This window comes from Microtus pennsylvanicus, chromosome 14, assembly GCF_037038515.1.
Source record: "Microtus pennsylvanicus isolate mMicPen1 chromosome 14, mMicPen1.hap1, whole genome shotgun sequence".
In the NCBI taxonomy this organism is placed as follows: domain Eukaryota; kingdom Metazoa; phylum Chordata; class Mammalia; order Rodentia; family Cricetidae; genus Microtus; species Microtus pennsylvanicus.
In genome coordinates this window covers 14,865,022-14,884,644 of record NC_134592.1, presented here as the reverse complement: position 1 = coordinate 14,884,644, position 19,623 = coordinate 14,865,022, and the positions used below count along the sequence as shown (strand labels likewise).

Genomic DNA, 19,623 nt, shown 5'->3' with positions numbered 1-19,623 from the left:
AGGAGGCTGAGTCAGCGATTAGCTGACAGGAAGCAATAGGGAGGAACTAAGTGTAGTGAGTGTTCGTTAGTGGGGGCTGAGCAGAAGGACTGCTTTTGTGGGGGCAATACAATCAGGGATAGAAGGTTACTATTTGCTGCTCAGCCTCTCTGAGCTAGGAGAATTTTACCTCAACCTTTGAATCTTGAGTTCTGTAGAAGGACAGAGATTCAGGTAAAGCTTCCTTTAGCTGCTGTGATAGAGTCAGGGCCTGAGGAAACAGAATTCCCGCCTGGCTTAGGCCCATGCAGCTCAACCTCTGCTGGTAGCTGCGGAGTTGCAATTGCTGGTTGGGACAGCAGTTGCTTAAGGTGCAGCCACTGCACTGAAAGAAAACAACACTCTGTCCCCCTCCCCTAAATAAGGTGGAAGGGCTGGAGTGAAGCACTTACTGCTTCTCCTGAGAATTCAAGTTCCATTTCCAGTACCCACGTTAGTGAGCATCTCGACCATCTATAGCTCAAGCTCCAGGGCATCCAACACCTCTGTCCAACACTCACGTGCACGTATATACCCACATGCAGGCACACACCCCTACACATATGTTGCTAAAATTCCTTCCCAGGGGTTAGATGTAAACGGTGTCAACCCATTCTCCCAAGGTCTCAATGACAAATCAAGGCACAATCCCGTGAAAGTTCATTCTGGGGAACCAAAGAGTTTATTGGGCTTCCTTACAGAGCATAGGTGGGGGACAATTACAGGGGTCTGGGTGCTCCTCCCAGAACTGGCACCTGGAAGTTATCCAGAAGTAACAAAAGCTCCCCTGTAGTCACATAGGGGACGGAGTCCCCAGCGGATACATACTCTAGTCCCAGGGAGCAGTTGGATTCTCAGTTGAGGGTCTCCTGCCCTACTGTACCCCTCTGTTTGAGGTGCAAACAGCAAATACACTTGGGATGACCTTTTTCAAGGGGGACACAGGTGAACTCCTCCAGACGGCAGTTGCTTGGCTTAAAGGACATTTAATCATAATAACATAATTTAAAATAATAAAAAACTTTTCTGGGTCTTTTTTTTTCTAGACAGGGTTTCTTTGTAGCTTTGGAGCCTGTCCTGGAACTCACTCTGTAGACCAGGCTGGCCTCAAACTCACAGAGACCCGCCTGCCTCTGTCTCCCGAGTGCTGGGATTAAAGGCGTGTGCCACCACTGCCCAGCCTTTTTTTTGGGTCTTTTTAAGACAGGGTTTCTCTGTGTAGTCCTGTCTGTCCCAGAACTTACTCTATAGACCAGGCTGGCCTCTGCCTTCCAAGTGCTGGTATTAAGGGCATGTGCTACCACTCCTGCTAATAAGAATTAATCTTAAAAAATAAAAATTATAAGGTGGAAAGAAATAGAGGAAAACATATAAGTCAATCTCTGGCCTTGATATATGCAACACAGGTATGTGTGTGCGCACACACACACACCTCTAACACACACACATCATAAAATGACAAACACATTATGCACACACCACACCGTATGTACTGAGCATCCTAGCTTTGCACTATGGAACACTGGGGTGTGTTTATTGTTTCCTCTGGGGGGGGAGGGGCTGACTGGAGCTTCCACTCAATTTGACCGTCCAGGATTATGAGGGTATGAGATCACCTGTCACCAGTCTGGGAAAAGAGAAATCCAGCTTCCAGCTGACATTATCATATTTACACCACAGTGAAGTAGAAACATGTAAGTCCCAGAACCTCCTAAAACAGTCATGCACCATGTACAGAAGCACACGCCACCTGTAGTAGCTCCTCTGGGGGCCAAGGGCTGGCAGAACTTCACATGATAAATATACCTTGTTTGATGTCCAGTAATAATGAGCTTGTTCCTAGGGTGAGTCACCTACACCTCGTTCAGTCTTGCGTCTTTTACACAGCCCCATAGCTCCAGAGATACACTCAACCATCCTGAACATTCATTCATTCAACAAACATTACCTGGATGACTGTCAACCCACTGACTCATGAGCTGGAAGAGGTAAAATACTATTTAGTCGCTAGAAAGGCGCAGTCAGGTAACTTAATGTCAACAGACACGAGCTTCCTAAGCACCTGTCCTCTGATCTTGAGAGAACTATACTTATGTGAACTCTTTGTTTAATTCATGAGGGCCATTAAGACTTCTATTTGCGGTGTTAGTTAAAAGTCCTTGGGTTTTTACAAACCAGGACCGGCTTTTCTGATTGGGCTAACTCCTTGGCCAGTTAAAAGCACTGTGTGTCTTTAAAAGGGGGGCGGCCTCCTGTCAAACGGGCCCCAAAACATAGGCTGAAGGCGCATGGAGTCCCACCCACTTTCTGTGACGTCCTGCGTCCCGGCTTCTGATTGCGGGCTGCCGACGTCAATCGCGCCGAGTACGTCTTGCTGGGACACAGTGGAGGTCTGCGCTCCGGTCTAAGGGGCGGTCGGGTGTCTTCTGCGCTCGCCCCACACCCGCGAGGCCCGCGCCGCCCGACCCAACGGCGGAGCCGCCCAGCGCCTCCCGTGGCACCCGCTCGCTCCTTGCTGGGGCGGGACGTGGCCCTACGGCTCCGGACACTATGGTCAGTGGTCGCGGGACGGGGAGGGGGTGCCGCCGGGGCTCATGTGCGTGCGCGCGGTCGGGCGCGAGGCTCAGCCCTTTCCATCCTCGGGATGCTGAGCCCCGGGGTGTGCCGCGCTGTCCGATTGGGAACCTGCAGCTGGGAGATCCAGCCAGGACCGAGCCCTGCTTCCTCGTGTCCACTCCAGGTGGACCCTAGGAGCCTCCTCAAAGTCCCGAGGCATGTGCCTGGCCGGGGCTGGATGGAGCGCCTCCGGGATTGCGGTCCCCACTCTTTGTTAAGTAGCACTCCTGTGGACAGCTTGCCGCCCAGCCATCGCGGACTTAGCCACTACAGACCGACTCTGCCCCACCAATCACTCCCAGGGACAAGCGATCTGGCCACCGGGGCAAGCCTTAGGGCCACTTGGATGTAAGCTCAGTCTCCTGATGGCAACAGGTCTGTGGAGTCAGAACCACATGAAGGGGCGGCCCCCGGGTGTAAGGAATGAGTTAGGGGTCCAGGCAAAGTGATCTAAAAGAACCTATCATCTGAGCAGAGCAGGCCCAGGAGACTCTGGGCTGGTCAAACCTGGTAAACCAAGGACATGGGCAGGTGGGAAACTGAGGTCAGACAGGGAGAAAATTGGTAGGGGTTGTGAGGGTGCCACAGTTAGGACTTGAACCCAAGCCTCTGGTCCAGTGTTCTGTGTTGCATCAGCCCAGCCTCTTGGTTGCCATGGAGTCAGGCCTCCTACAGGGGATTGCCTATGGTGGCTGCCCATTTCAACTTCCAGCAAAGGGCTCTAGGGAGCCTGACTATTATATTAGTGCTACTGGTCAGCTTGGGATCACACTGCTCTGAGCTCAAGGAGCTCACCTGTTCTTTTTGTTTGGTTTGGTGATGCCGGGTTTTGAATCCAGGGCTTCATGCATGTTAGATAAGGCTCGACTTCTGAACTATTTCCCAGTCCCTCACTTGCAGTCTGGACTGCTCCAGTGACTGCTATGAGGACCCTGCTTCGTTTTGTTTGTTTTGGTGTGTGTGTGTGTGTGTGTGTGTGTGTGTGTGTGTGTGTGTGTGTGTGTGCGTGCTTGCCCCGTCATCCCATATTTGGGTCACTACTTGGGATGTTGCAGGGAGGGTCTTGAGTGTCGATGGACAGCCAGGGCATCTTACAAGCCATCTTCCTGCTCAGGTGTGCCCGGAAATGAGGGGAGGGACTAGAAGCACTGGTTTTCTGCTTGTTCTTGGTACCCAAGCATTCACCAGCTCTGCTACTCCTGGAAAGTGACCTGGGTGTTTCTGCACCATCTGCCAGGGAACAGAGCTATAGAAATGGCAGTTTTAGCCATGCAGGAGCTGGGGGCTGCATGGCTTCTGGCCACCACTGGTGGTAGTGGACAGTACAACAAGGGCAGCAGGTTCTGGGACCTCAGCTTCAATCCTTTACCGTGTAACTGGATCTGCCCTTAACCCGGGACACCAGCAGCTGGGGCCCAACGCAACTCCCCTCTGGAGAGTTTAGGTGCCTTGGAGAAAGAGGTAATAGTTAAGACCTACAAATAAGGACATTTGTCTGGGAATCATGGGTGGGTGGGGGGGCAGAACTAGTGACTGTTTACATGCATTTGTTAGTATACATCTATTGTGTATTGTCAGACACCTTGCTACATACTGGGGTCCATGATTGATTTATTTTGGTTGTTCAATGTTGGTTGAGGCTGCGTGGTGTGCATGGTGGATAGAAGAGGCTGCCTTGGGCTGAGCTTGACATGGTCCCCGGCAGATGACATGAAGTCCTCAATAGTCAGAGCTGCAAATATTAAGGGGCTCACCCTCACTACAAGTGCTTTTGCTCTTGGGGGGTAAGAGCAAGTGTCGAACATAAGCATCGGAAGGAACCACAAGTTCCTGTTCACTTTCTTCTGTCATGCATTAAATAAGTCACACTGGCATCCTCAGCCTACGTCAAGGCAGTGGTAAGAAACACAGGACACCTGCCTTCTCCTGGCGTTCATGCCTGCGGGCCAGGTCACAGCCAATGACTTACTGGCATGGCTTGGGAGCGTGGCACATTCTACTGGTGGGGAAAGCCAGGTGCTGGAGGCTGTCTGGGAGTGTTCAGGAAGGATTGGGGAAAGAGTACATTCCAGATAACAGGGTGATTGGCTTACAGCCTTGGGATGTGGTCATAAGTAGGCATTCTGGGATGAGTGAGCATTCGATTTAGATGCAGGGAGGCCTCAGGAGCCCAGGGTAGTGAGTCTGGGAAATTGGGAGGGTGAGGAGTGTTCTGTGCAGAGCTTTGCACGCTGGGCTGTGGAGTTTTGTTTGTCTGCACATGAGGGAACTGTACCATTTTTGATGAATATGAAATGGTTTCTGGCTCTCTCTGATGCTGGGTCGTGGGTGGCCAGCTGGAGTGAGAGGCAGGCTTGCTCATTCAGCGTGCTCACCAGGGCTGCTGCAGCCAAGTTCTTCAGTGAGATAGAGCTATAGGGACTTGTTTTCTGGTGAGTCCGGAGGCTGAAGGTGCAGAAAGGGCACACTCCCCATGAAGGTGTTTGGGGAGGTTCTATCCCTGGCTTCCCCAAGCTTCCAGTGGTAGCTTGACTTGTGACATTGGAACTCATCTGCAGATGGTTCTCGCCCGTGCGTGTGTTTATGCTCCTCCTACAGTAAGGAAATCAGTCATAGGACTGGTGACCCACCCTGCTCCATTGTGACCTCATGTTAACTAATTAGAGCAGTGATGACCATGTTCCAAAGTAAAGTTGCATCCTGAGGCCTGGAGCTAGGGCCTCAGCAGTCCAGCTCGTAGCATTGGGATATGGTTTTAGAATACATCCCAACATTCCAGGAAGTGGAGATCCAGCAGTGACAGATGAGTTGACATTTGGGTGGAGGGAGACGGTCCAGGTCAGCCAGTGAACCCACCTGTCAGGTCACATCCTGAACTAGTAAGATAAAGCCATAGGATGTGGGGGGAGGCTTCTCTTCTGAGGTGGCATCTCCCAAGTCATGGAAAGAGGCAGAAGAACAGAGATCCAAAGACACCGAGGTAGAAGTGTGTGTCCTGTTTGAGGGACAGGCCAGCCACTGTGGCCGGAGCCCCAGATGGGAGGTTGTCAGAGATTGAGCAAGCAAGCCAGCGGAGGGCTTGAAGAGGTTTCACACTGCCCCGACACTGTCCTAGCCTGAGTGATTTATTAGGACCAGACATTTATTGGCTTCTCCTTCTGCACGTGGCTGGTTGGGCCATCATCAAGGTGCTGGCCTCTGATGAGGGCCCACATGTCTTCCTGCTGTGTCATAACATGGTAGGAGGGCAGAGTGGACTAGAGAAAACTCCTCCCTGTGACGGCTGCATTAATTCTTTTGTGACAGGGGGTCCCTAGACATAGTGACTTCTGAAAAACTGTCACATTGGCAGTTAAATTACAACTTGGTTTAGAGGGGACACTCAAACCTTCGCTTTCTAACGATGCCCCGCCCCCATCTTGCGGTCTTCTGACATATAGGATGCATTTGCTGTATCCCTGTAGTTCCCAGGGTCTCACCGTATTACAGCCCAACCCAAATGTCCAGAGGCCAGGGCTGTGACAGGTGGGCCAAGCAGATGCAAAACCCAGGCCAGTGTCTTGACAGATCCTGCCAGCGCTGAGGGCCTGTCACCCAAGTGCCATGGCAGGCAGGCCTGAGATAGACATTTCCATCCCCAGAGTGGGAAGTTGGCCAGAAATAAGGAGTAAGTCATCATATGTGAGTCTGGCAACCACAAACCGAGTTAGGGCCTCTGATTCCAGAATAACCTTGACTCGTCTGTACTGCCTCCGTGCCACTCGGGTGGCTGTTGGAACTGCCAACCCTGGGATTCTCTGGGTCAGCTTACCATAGCAGTACTCCATCCGCATGGCCTTGTCTGTCGTGGGCATCAACCTAGGGGGGACTCGGCCTGGATGCTCTGGGTCCTCACACTGTGCACCACACCTCAAGCTCTGACATTCTGCATGCCTCGGGGCCAATCCACGTGGGGTCTACCAAGGCCGCAGCTTTGGCCACTGGGGTAGCAGCCCTCCTGGTGCCCGGCCACAGCTGGTCACACGGGGTGTTCTTTCCTGAAATGTGGGGCACTGGAGAGAGAGACAGTTCCTGGAAATGTTCCCTCTAGGCCTAGCCCGCCTCCAAGATCTCTGCTATGTTTGGGGGTGTCTTCTACCTCGTCTCCTTGAGGGACACCTAGTTCCCTTCTTGTCCTAATTTCTAATCTCTTTGGCGGGTGGCCAGCCACTGGGTCACACCCTTGGTATGCAGATGGCATGTCACTCTTTTACAGTCGGGCTGTGAGTTTTTCAAGACTTTCATCATCTTTCCTTAACCATTCCATCTACATCATCTCTCTCCTCTAACATGCTAGAAGACGAAGTTACAAGAAGCCGCACCACAGTCCCAGTGATGCCGCCTTAGGTTCTGCCACCCCACGTCCTTCCTAGTTCGTCGTTCCTAAGTTCTGTTTTCCTATCCAGCCTTGGGGCAAGGACACCCCACAGCCAAGTTCTTTCCCACTTGAGGACATGGCCCCTCCTTCCAGCAGCCTCCAGGACTTCATTCCTCACCTGCATCCGAGGCTACATCCTCATGGTCTTTTCTATGCTAGTTGTTGCCAGCGTTCTCACACAAAGTCTTCAAAGGCTCTCGTTTTCCCTTCTGCTCTCCGCCTTGTCTTCCCCACACCAGAATCGCCCTCCACGCTCTGTTCCCAGCTGCGACGGCTTCTCCAGCATTCTCCTGGGAAGTATCCCAGCCGCACCCACTCCTCTGTCCCGAAGCCTTCATGTCTTCAGGTATTTGTTGTGGCAGTTGCTGCTCCTGGCTCCTGGCTGTGTCTTAGTCTGGTCATGCTGCTGTGATGGGTTATTTCTGGGTGATATATACCAAAAATTCTTATCGGACTCAGAGCTTGAGAGGTTGGGACATCCTAAGATGAGGTGCCAGCCTCAGATCAGGAGACTCTTGCTTTCTTACCATGAGGGAAGGCAGTGCTTGGCAGAAGGGGGCTAGAGAAACTGAGTCAACACTGGATACAATCCGTGATCGTGGTGTTAGACCAATACGTGAAGGCAGAACATTGATGTCATTGATACAATGACCTCAGCAGTTGAGCTTCAGCAGCGTGGAGGGAACGAACAGCTAAGCCTAGCATAGAACATTGAGGAAAGGCCCTGCCTGTTAAGCAACCTGTGCTGGCTGCTCGTGGAGAAGGTGGGGCCAGTTAGGAGTGGAAGTGTGGCCACCGGGTAGAGTGTATTGCATCCTCCTTGTGGGACATAGGCTCTCGGGCCAGACTCAGGAACCGGTGGAGCAGGGTGAGACAGTGGAGGAGGGCTCCTGGATTTGGGGGTAGACTATCTCTGATTGAAGGGGTATCCTAGGGGCTAGAGAAAGCCCAGGGGGACAGATGAGGCTATGGAGTAATTACGGGGTAAATGAATTAGAAGAACTGCTTAGATGTCTGAGCGGTTGCCAGCTGTTTGAGGCTAGAGTCCTAGGGAGAGGTGAGGCAGGAGCTGAGATCAGGTGGGTGGCCGCTGAAAGATGTTACATAAGTTCGTGTTATCTGAGGGAGGCAGGGCCTAGCTTCAGGAGCACTGGAAATGGCCAGCAACTGAGATAAGGGGTTGGGGCCCCACAGAGAAGGGCCATGTAGCAAAGCCGAGAAATTGTCACCAAAGGTTAGCGTATCCTGTTTCCTAGCACCTATTTCTGTATTCCCAAGTGTGACTCAAGGGGCTGAAGTGAGGCATCACCCTTAGTTGTCAAGTGAGGTGCAGTGAGGTCACCAGCAGGGTCCTGACAAGAGGGAGGGGGTGCAGGCCTCAGTAAGGGAGCCATGGGAAGGTGAGAGAGGCGTCTGTCATTCATCATGGAAGCCAGACAGTCGTTCACATGTGTGTGTGTCGGGGGTACAGACATGCCACAGAACTTGAGGAGGTCAGAGAGTCAGTTCTCTCCTTCCACCACAGGGATCCCAAGGATCAGACTCAGATAGCGCCCCCACCCAAGGACCCCTGTCCTTTAGGAGCCGAGGAAGGCAGCCTGCGGAGCAGCAGAGTCCAGAAGCCCCAGGAGGCATGGCCTGTTCACAGCTCAACTTTAGACGGAGGAGGCGGGGCTACTCATTGCCACCTGCAAAGAAAGTAAAGCAATCATGTTCTGTAACACCACGGTTGTCCTCAGATGCTGGAGCAGGAATGAGTCCGTCAGGGAGACAGGGCTCCCTCTGCCGGGGCTTCAGTCATCGTTGGCTTAACTCTCCCCATCAATAATGGGCTTCTGGACACTCCACAGGTGTAAAATATGATATGTGTGTGTGTGTGTGTGTGTGTGTGTGTGTGTGTGTGTATGGATGTGTGTGTTCATATATATTTATTCATCTATAGAGAGAGTGAGAGACTTTTTGGGGTATATGTGTGTGTATGCACATGTGTGTATATGTATATATATATGTGTGTGTGTATGGGTGTGTATATATAGATGTGTGTGTTCATATATATATTCATCTATAGAAAGAGTGAGAGACTTTGGGGTATATGTGTGTGGTGTATGCCTATGTATGTATGTGTTCATGATGGCAGATTGAACGAACCTGTGTCCATGTGTGTGAAGGCCAGAGATTGATATTAGATCCTATAATGCTTTCTTTTTACTTTTTTAACATGTGTATGTGTAGGCAGTACCTGCTTCCCAAGTATATGGGCACGTGTGTACATGGATCAGCATGCATGTGTGTGTTCATGCCTGCGAATGCTGGAAGTTGACACTGGTGGTTTCCTCAATCACTGTTCATTTAGGGAGGGTCTCTTGCTGACCCTGGAGTCAGCTTGCTCCAGGGACTCTGTTTCTGCTTCCTGTGTGCTGAGATTATAGGTAGCTGCCACACTGCCCACGCTGCCCAGATTTGAAGTGGGCTCTGGGGATCGGAACTCCACCCCTCAGCCTTGTGTATCAAGTGCTTTGATCCCTGAGCCCTCTCCCCAACCCCTCTAGTTTTTGAGACAGGGTCTCTTCACTGAACCTGGAGCTCACTGACTTATTGGCCAGTCAGCAAACTCCAGAGATCTGAATATCTCTAAATACCCTTTCCGTTGCTGAGGTCACAGGTGTGTGACTTTTTACATGGGTGCTGGGTCACAGAACTTATGCTGAAGCCTTAAGTTCATTAGTTACCTACTGAGTCACCTTCCCAGCCCCCACGCAGGCATTTAAAGGCACATTTCTTCCAGTGCCCTGAGGACTCTAGGCCAGCAGGTAGGGCCCAGGGTGCAAGCCCGGGTGACTTCTGGCAAAGACTTGAGCCTTCCAGAGAGGTTGAGGCTCTGAACCTGCTGCTGGCAGGTGAGGCTGGAGTTTCCTGCTCTTCTGGGTGTTTTGAGGTCAGGCTGTGTGTTAAGTGATGGCTTGGGGGCCTGGTTGGTGAGTCAGTCCTTAAAGATGTCCAGGGGAGGACGGCTGCCTGCTAGGCTTGGTGGGCGCTGCTGGGCCTGGGATGTGGGCATGCTCAGATGCGCTGACAGGATGGCTGGGGGCAGATGGCATCTGTAGGCAGAAGAGCGAGCTGAGGCCTGATGTTGAGCCGGTCAGTGAGACGTGCCTCACCTCTCCTGCTGAAACTGTTGGCAAGCGTGGGCGCTGCCTGGCCAGCTTAATTAATCAGCATCTATCTGCAAACCAGCAATTAAAGAGTCAGTGTCTTTCCTGTAGCCTGCTTAGGTCTGACAGGACAGTCGGGTGTGTCCTGTCTGTTTCCCTTTTCTCCATAACAACCTGGGATTCTTCAATTTGTTTAAAAGCAAACAAGTTCAAGTCAGCCAAGGTCAAAATCCGAGCATTACTCCAGATTCCTGGACTAGTCAAATGATACTGCCCTCAGAATTTTCACAGAGCTGAAGTTTGGCTCACCCAGGAATGCTGGTGGGTTTGGGTGGAGACTTGGGTCATTCTGAAGGTGTTTTCGGGACTTGAAGTGCCCTGGTGGGAACCTGCTTGTTCCTAGGGTGCCCATGTATACACTTGGGAGTACTAGAAACCAATCCAAGGCCCACCTTCCTTCCTTCCTTCCTTCCTTCCTTCCTTCCTTCCTTCCTTCCTTCCTTCCTTCCTTCCTTCCTTCCCTCCCTCCCTCCCTCCCTCCCTTCCTTCCTTCCCTCTCTTCTCTCCCTCCTTCCCCTGAGACAGTCTCACAGTGTACCCTATGCTAGCCTTAATTTCACCATCCCCCTGCCTCAGCCTCCTGGATACTAGGATTACAGGCATGTGCCACCATACCCAGCCATGGCTAGTTTTTAAATAGTATTGAGTAAAGTTTAAAAAAAACATAATATCTGTAGTATATGTGTAAATATATATATTTTAAATCTATTTTTTAAAAATAGAAATATACATCATCCGTAGTCTGATTCGTAAAGATAGGAAGTAGAGGCATGATGGGGGGATGGGGAATACTTAAGGCCGTAGAACTGTGTATATGAAAATGGCTAAAATGGTATGTTTCATGTTATGTACATTTTGCCGCCATACTCTTTAAAGACACATACATTTCACATACATAGCAAGTAGACCTTAGAGGGTTGGGGAATGAGTGAGGGATGGGATTGGGGGACACAACAGAGATTAGGGATTTCACATACATAGCAAGTAGACCTTAGAGGGTTGGGGAATGAGTGTGGGACGGGGTTGGGGGACACAACAGAGATTAGGGACACATGAGATAAACTTGGGGGAAAAAATCCTCCCACTGAGGCTGAGGCTGACAAGGGCGCAGCTCAACAGTGCACAACTGGTTCCCCTGCTCGGTGTCTTGTTATTACTGTGACTGCTGCAAAGAGCTGGTGTGAATTTGCCAATGGCAGTGAGTTTACCTAATACACCAGGCAAATCCAGGCCCTGGGAAGCCTTCCCGGGTGTCGTGCCTCTCTCCCTCAGGATTCCTCTTTGAGAGGATGAACAGAGTCCCTTTTCCTCTCCTCCACGGAGGCCTTCTCAGAAACTGCCACGTAAACATGGCCGACTAGGCATTTTTCTGTGGTCCCTAGACCCCTGATGCATTTATTCATTTCTGATTTTTGTTTGGGGCCAGAATTGACTGCAAGTTCATTAAATACAGTTGGGGCACTTTGCTCTGTAGCCGGTCATCCAGAAAGCCCCATGCACCATTTTAAGTCAGCCATCTGACATAAAACGACTTTTATAAACAGTCATGGAGCAATTAGCAAGATAGGAATAAGTTAGCAATGGAGCAAGAGGAGTTTGGTTGAGTGGAACATGTGGCCACTTGCCAGCAGCCTGTGGGTCACCTTGCCATGTATACAAGGTGTGAAGAGGGCCATTCAGACTGATACCTCCCATGGAGATTTGCCTCTTCAGCACAGGGTGAGCGGAATTAACTGCACACCGGCAATTGTGTGTTACACAAATGATGCCGTTCTTCCGTGATTTAGAAGATGTTGAGAATTATGTATATCTAAGTTATGGTTATATTCCCACGAAGTCAACAAAGTCAGCTCCACCTAAGGTTTTGAAAACTTGTGAATGAAATGGAGCCCTTGGAAGCTGCAAACCAGACGTCTCTAGGTCTTTGAAAGGGAGACCAGGAACAGGAAAGGAGGAACATGAGGAAGAAGCTGGCATCTTTGGGCACAGGTAGACCTCGAAGGAGGCGGAGGAGAGGCTGACTCACCCCTGTGGTGGTAGGATTTGCTTTCTTGTAGAACTTTTTGTTTTGCAGAGCTAGGGATGAACGCAGGACCTTGCTTGCATCTGTGCCAGGCAAGGGCTCCACTGTTGAGCTACACCCTCAGCCTGCTGTTACCTTTTAATAGCTGTGCCTAGTGTCACTTAGGAACTGTTCCTCACTACCCTGCAGTGAGATTACAGACTAGAAAGGCTCTTGGAGATGCTGAACTCCCATCAGCAACTTCGCGAGGACAGTGTCTCTGGGGCCTGCAGAAGTAAAAGGTTGGACCCAGCCTCTGGGTAAGACGACCCAACACTGCCCTGGACAGGATATTTCTTTGTGGTCTGGCAGATGAGTCCTTTGAACTCTGGAGTCCGGGCTGTGCCAGCCTAGCACTTTGGTGTGTTTGAACTTCACACAGACCTGAATTAATCACCTCCTAGCTCAAACCACCTGTCCTTGACATATATATAATAATGGCCACCTCACAAGAGTGTTGTGATAATTGAGATAATGGGGATATACAAGCTTCTGTTCCAGTGCTTGGTACGTAGTAGGTGCCAGGCACCTGTCACCATTTCCCACATTTTTAGGGATGAGGGTAGCAGCAGATCCTCAAACCCTCCTCCTTATGTTGGCTTTCAACATCTGGTCTACAGGATGACTGCTTAGACATTGCATCAGCGTCTCTGCTCTTTTTATCCCAAACCAGACCTTTCCCAGAAGCCCCAGCAGACTTTTCTATGGGCCTAGAATATGCAGGTTTGGGTCATCTAGCTAGTTAGCTTGTCCCAAGGATCCCCTGTACCAACCTCCTGAGAGCCAGGACTAGAGGCCAGTTGTTCATTTAGCTTGTATGTATTCTGGGGATTTGAACTCTGGTCCTCCTACTTACAAGGCCAGTGTTTTATCTACTGAGACACATCTTCAGCCATAGAACCCTTATTTTAAGCTGGAAACTCTTTATGTGGGTCAAACAAAACTTTTAAAGAACAATTCTAATGTGTGTGCGCGCGCGCACACACGCGAGTGTACATGCATTGGTATAAGTATACACCACTGGCAGAAGTCCGAGGACAACTTGTGAGCATTGGTGCTATCCTTCTGCCCTGTGGGCTCCTGGGTTCGGTCTCCAGTGGTCAGCAGTCTGAGCCATCTCCCCAGCCCAAGCACCTTTTATTCCACTCTGTCGAGAATACCATTCCTGGGTGGCTGGTGGCCAGAGTGTAGGCTGAGCCCCAACCCCTGAGCACTCTCACCCCAGCCCTAGTGACAAAGCACAGGTGGGGAGGGGACTGCTGCCCCTAGATCCAAGGCATCCTTTGCCCTGTCTCCACCCTGCTTGCTGAGTCCTTCCAGGGCTTAGAGACCCTGGCTCCCCATGGGTACATGCTCAGGTTTGGCTCTGGCCTTGGCTCCAAACTGGGCAGCACCAGTAGGCGGTATGGGAAGATGTCTCACTTGCCCCAGCCCTTGTGTGAACTCGGGTCATTAGCCATTCCCTAGCACACACCCTGCACTGCCACATGGGGTCACCTCAAGCTAACTTTGACCCCGTGATATTACTGGCTTTTGTGTAGGGATGGGAATAGCCCTTTGTTGGCAGCATGTGAAACCAAGCTGACACAGGATGCAAGTTCAGGAAGTGGGGGAAGGAAATGGGAGTAAAAGAAAGAATGAATAAGTGAATGGATGAATGAATGAGGAGGGAACATACTCCAGCATAGAGGTTTATTAAATGAGATATTAAATGTTATGAAATGAATGTTAGCAAATTATGAGGTCAGTTCTTTATAGCCAGGATACTTCATGATGGTGCCAGTCCTGATTGTTCTTGCCCTGGGACCAGGACAAATCCAGGCAGGTCCCTAGGATGCTGGTCACATGATCACACATTCCTTCCAAGGAGAGGGGGCATGTTCTGGGTTGTGTAACTGGTCATTCAGAGACCAGCAGTTCCAAGAGCCCCTTGGGTGTCTTTAAAGCCAGCTTAGAAATGGTTCTTCTTTCTCTTTCAGAGTGAAACATCTTTCAACCTAATATCAGAGAAATGTGACATTCTATCCATTCTTCGGGATCATCCTGAAAACAGGATTTACCAGAGGAAAATCCAGGTGAGGCAGAGCGTGGAGAGACCAAGAGCCTAAACAAAGGGAGTGGAGGTCGCCAGTAAAGAAGGGGACAGCTTTTGGAAGGCACGGAGTTCGGGCCAAGTTCCTGGGCAACCTGAAATGCTCTTAGACCATTCTGACATTGGGTATTTACCTCAGAGAGAAATCTTTTTCTTGTGGGAAAATCATACGTTTTAAACCTAAGTGCTTGCTCTAAGTGCTGGGTTTACTTGTGTGAGACTTTTTTATGATTCTGTGTGGCAAGTATTGGTTATCCCCACCTGACAACTAAGGAGACTAAGGAGTGGCCACATAGTTCATGAACTGCCCACAGGGCTGATCTCATCACTGCTCTACTGGGGGACCTCTCAGGATAGTGACATCTCTGGGAGGCTGCAGGGTCACTTCCAGAACCAGAGAGGATGGAGAGCGAGGCCCCCACTCCGTGGTGCACATGGCAGATGGGCTTGGTCTTTGACGACATTGCTATGCAGTCTTCCGGACTCCTTCTATGGACTTTGCAGATACAGCACGGTGCTGGGGGCTTCTCTTACTTGGAGAGACTCCTGGGGCAGGAAGCAGTCAGCAGCTCAGGGTGACGCTGGTGTCCTGAGGTCTGCATATGACCACAGGAAGCACTTCCAGCAGGACTCAGGGTTGAGGACAGTCTGCTCTGTGTTCCCTTAGCCTCCCAGAGACTGAGAAGAGGGGCACTGTCCCCGATCAGCCTGCTTCAAATGCTTCAGATAAGCCCTATGCCTTCTAGTTGCTGGGGCTTCCCAGTCCTTTTAAACCAGGCAGCAGTTGCAAAACCCCGACTATTGTCCCACAAGACAGAGAGGGGGCTCTAGGCCATTTCAGAGACATGCTGGGAGTAGGCCAAAGGAATGAGTGGCATGCCACTCCGGGCACGGCTGAGACATTTACAGGACTGCTGAGGCCGGTAGTATTCTCCAGCCCCGCTGCCACACACCACATTCAGCTGCCAGCTTCCTCTAGGCAAACTTTCCTGACTACTGGAAGTCTGGCGTGGATGTCCCTAACCCAGGGCACCCCAGCTCTTGTTCTCATCCTCCGTCACCACCATCTAACTCTGCGTCGCTTTCACTGATGAAGGCTGCCTAGTGCCAGGAGCTGACTGACATCCTTGGGGACTCACCTCCTAGTCAGTGTATTTGTGAATCTGTGGGATGGATGAGGGTGGGGGGCCCTGAACGGAGGGAGTGAGGGCCAGGCTAGTGGCTGACCCACGCCAATGCCATTGCTGCTGCTGAGGTTTGTGTGTCCTCTTCTCCCCTTAGGAACTCAGCAAAAGATTTACTTCAATCCGAAAGACCAAAGGAGATGGGAACTGCTTCTACAGGGCCTTGGGCTATTCCTACCTGGAGTCTTTGCTGGGCAAGAGCAGAGAGATCCTCAAGTGAGTGGAACCTGTGCACTCCTCCGCTTCTCTGTGCTGCATCTCACCAGGCTGTAGCAGGGGGTGCTGGGGAATGCCTGGTAGAGCTGTGGCATGCCTGGAAACCTAGCTTCCCACTGTGATGGTGTTGATGGCAGCCTGGAGGCTGAGGAAGGTGTCAGTAACTTGTCTGGTAATTCGCTCAGCACTGCCTGAAGGCATGGCTCACCAACCTGGTGGGCACTTGATATTTATGGAAGGAAGGGAGGGAGGGAGGGAGGGGGGGAGGGAGGGAGGGAGGGAGGGAGGGAAGGAGGGAGGGAGGGAGGGAAAAAAAAGAAAAACATGTGGAGGCACACAGTAAGATCCTGTTTCAAATACCAACAAGAGGAGGAGTAAGAGGAAGGAGGAAAGAAGAGAAAGAAAAAAGGAAGAAGCTTGTCCAAGAAGAAGGAAGAAGAGAAAAAAGGAGGAAGCTTGGCCCTTGGCCTTGGTCACGTTCTTGTGTGTGACAATGAAGGCACACGGCCTTCTCTTTCCTTCACTCCACTGATGGGCAGCCACGTTTACCTAGCCGTCTTGCTGGCTCTATATCCCGATAGCGAGTACAGCCCAGTGCCAGGCTGCTCCAGAGGGTAATGAAGAGCAGTAGCGAGGACAGACTCCTCACTGTGACCCTGTGCATCAGTGTGGGAACATGATTGGGAGCACGCTGGTGTTAGGACTGGTTTCCATCCACCCCACATGAGTAGCCAGAGCAGAGGTCTGAGGGATGGAAGTGCATGCTGGGGTCCACGGAGTTCTCACCTCCCTTGTGCAACAGTCCCCAGCCACTTAGAAGTACAGTGAGAACTAAATAGGAAACTGAGTGTTGAGTGTCCTTTTATTTTTAAAATTAGGTTTATTCATTTTATTGCATGTGTGTGTGTCCCACATGTGTCTTCGGTCCAGAAAAGGTCAGAAGAGGACATTGGATCTTCTGGAACTGGAGTTACCGTTATGAACTTGTACTGGGACTCAAACCAGGATGTCTGCAAGAGTGTGTTCTTAACTCTGAGCCATCTCCCCAGCCCCATTCTAGGCTTTTAGAATGCTTTATTTCCTTGTATCTTTACACCATTTGGGGCTTAGTACGGGGTGCTAGTTCTCCAACAGTTCATTAGCTTAAGGGAGGGGGAGAGAAGGGAAAGAGCTGGACAGGACCAGGCGGTCGAAGAGCCGTCACAGGGACCACAGGGATAGGGAGCCTTTGAAGGGGAATTGCCATATCTGGGGAGTATCCTGTGATTGCCTCAATTTCTTCATCTGAGAACCAGAGTCGTCATCAGCAGGGAAGGCAGTGGGCCAGCATGGCTATGTGGAGCGCTTCAGAAACAATGCACGGCACTTCTGTGAGGCTGGTGTGGACTGGGCAGTTCCCCGTCACAGCAACAGCCTGTGTTCCCCGTGACCATCAGGTAAACCTCAGGTCTCCTCCCCTCTAGGTTTAAAGAGCGTGTGCTACAGACTCCAAATGACCTCCTGGCTGCCGGCTTTGAGGAACACAAGTTCAGAAACCCCTTTAACGCTGTGAGTTCACCTGAGCCACACTGGCCTCCCACATGGGCAGGGCAGACAGGAGCAGACAGGCTGGAGGTCCTCGGCCCACCCACAGCTGTGCAGCTTTTTTCTTAATCCTCCCACCTGGGCCAGGGGCAGGGCAGTCATGTACTGTTTGTGGTGATATGTGGGTCCAGGGGACCTCGGTTTGGAGGACGGCCAGCCTCCTGCCATTCTGAAAGTATGGTGGAAGGACATGGAAAGACAGATCCCTAGATGTGCCTCTGGGCTTTAACTTTTGCAATCTCACTTGCAATCTCAAAACGAGCTCTGAGGGGGGGTCCCATAGGGTGTGGGGGGCAGGTGCCTGCTAGGGTCTACTCTGATGGTGGCAGCGTGAAGTTTTACAGTGTGGTCGAGCTGGTAGAGAAGGACAGCTCAGTGTCCAGCCTGCTGAAGGTGTTCAACGACCAGAGCTCCTCGGACCAGATAGTGCAGTTCCTGCGCCTGCTCACATCAGCCTTCATCAGGAACCGGGCTGACTTCTTCCGGCATTTCATAGACGAGGAGATGGACATCAAAGACTTCTGCACTCACGTAGGTCCCTAGCATCCTCCTCGGGGACGTAACCCCCAGCCTGGGCTTTGTCTGCCTGTCTCTTACACATCCCAGAACCACTGTTTCTGCCCAGAGGAACGTCCTTGTGATGCCAACTAGTGAAGTTAGTACATGGAGACCTTGTTGTGAGTGGCCTGAGCTACTTGAGCAAGCCGCTTGCAGTCCCAGGGAATCTCAGGACTTGGGACGGCTCTGCTGATAAACTGCAGGGTTGCAGCTCCTGCCACATTAGCCCAAAGACGGGCTTTCATTTAGATGCATTTATCTGAAGATGTATTTATATGGCCCGCATGTAAACCGTGGACAATTTTCATAAGGCCCTCCGGAATTTTTTAATTAGGAGGTACTGGGCTCTAAGTTGGATGGCGACTACCAGTAGGCACAAGAGCAGCTGCTCTCTTTGGGGTGCCTGGCACCATCTCTGCCTCTCTATTGTCTCTGCAGCATCAGGACTCACCCACAGGTTCTGGCCTCTGCAAGCGCTTGTACTTAGAAGCCTTTGGTGGCAAGGTCCTTTTAGTTCTAAGTTTCGATGCTAGCCTGAAAGATTCCTCCACTTTTGCACAATCCTTAAGGGTCTGAAATAAAAATGGTTCGGGTTCCTTTTCTGCAAGTCCAGTGTCCTATGGCTGTGTTGCTTCCGTGACAGGCGGTGTCAGCACCTGTGCCCTCATGTGCTTGAGAAGAGCACCCTCCCCGCCCTGCAGCACAGGTGGCCATGATCCTGAAAGCCAGGGCTGCACTCACCGCCGCCCCCCGCCTCCCGCCTCCCTAACTGTCTAATTTTGACCATGCAGGAAGTGGAGCCCATGGCCATGGAGTGTGACCACGTCCAGATCACAGCTCTGTCGCAGGCACTGAACATCGCTCTGCAGGTGGAGTATGTGGACGAGATGGACACCGCTCTGAACCACCACGTGTTCCCCGAGGCTGCCATACCTTCCGTTTATCTGCTCTATAAAACATCCCACTACAACATCCTGTATGCAGCTGAAAAACACTGATTTTAGGCCATGCCGGAGCCTGTCATCTAATGGACTGCATTCTAAATGGAACCTTCTGACTTGGCGATTTTTTAATTAATTTAGACAACTAGGAAACGTACAGCCTTTTGGGTAAAGCCACTGAACTGAGACTTGTGCCCACTATGGACTGTCATGACTTAATAGGAATTTTAGTATTTATTTTGATAGATAATGTAATGCCTGCTAACTCTGGACCGGAAAGCCAGGAACCCTGTCTATGTATCCGTTTACTGTAAGAACCTCGTTGGACCTATTTATTTATCGGGAAGAGGTTCCTGGCAGTGTTGATGTGATGTTGTGTGAAAATGGGGATATATGGTTAGTCCTCACCAGGGGCAGTGGCCCTCATAGGGAAGAAAAGCTCAGGTCGGCTGCCACATGCAGGTGACTTACCGGACCTATGAACCTGTGTTGGGTGGGTAATGGTAGACAACTGTCTGAATGTGTAGTTCATTCATGGTGGCTTGCTTTCCCATGCATGAAAGAGAGGGGGGGGGAGACTTTTTATACCAAAGTCCAGAAAAGGACTTTAGCCTTCAGCATGAAGCTCAGGTTGTGAGGTCCTTCTACCTCAGGCCCAGAACTCCTGACTTTGGGGGACAGGCCCTTCAGGGTTCTACCTTCAATGCCACCTGGATAAGGCTT

General features: G+C 51.1%; 1 protein-coding gene across 2 annotated transcripts; it reads left to right on the top strand.

Annotated features, from left to right (window-relative positions):
- The first annotated feature begins 2,386 nt into the window (after positions 1-2,386).
- Positions 2,387-19,239, top strand: Otub2 (OTU deubiquitinase, ubiquitin aldehyde binding 2). 2 transcript variants are annotated; one of them, XM_075948312.1, is made up of 6 exons: positions 2,387-2,571; positions 14,305-14,400; positions 15,699-15,817; positions 17,281-17,365; positions 17,738-17,932; positions 18,751-19,239. In XM_075948312.1, the coding sequence occupies exons 1-6, from the start codon at positions 2,569-2,571 to the stop codon at positions 18,955-18,957; spliced, it is 705 nt and encodes a 234-aa protein (XP_075804427.1). In that variant the 5' UTR covers positions 2,387-2,568; the 3' UTR covers positions 18,958-19,239. The 2 variants fall into 2 exon arrangements, with proteins under 2 accessions (XP_075804427.1, XP_075804428.1); XM_075948313.1 differs by lacking the exon at positions 2,387-2,571 and adding an exon at positions 7,089-7,397.
- The last annotated feature ends 384 nt before the right edge of the window (positions 19,240-19,623 follow it).

Coding starts and splice junctions, on each gene's coding strand:
- Otub2 (XM_075948313.1), top strand. CDS start 7,128: ATGGCCCCTCCTTCCAGCAGCCTCCAGGACTTCATTCCTCACCTGCAT. Junction 14,401..15,698: donor TTTACCAGAGGAAAATCCAG/GTGAGGCAGAGC, acceptor TTCTCCCCTTAG/GAACTCAGCAAAAGATTTAC. Junction 17,366..17,737: donor TCAGAAACCCCTTTAACGCT/GTGAGTTCACCT, acceptor GGCAGCGTGAAG/TTTTACAGTGTGGTCGAGCT.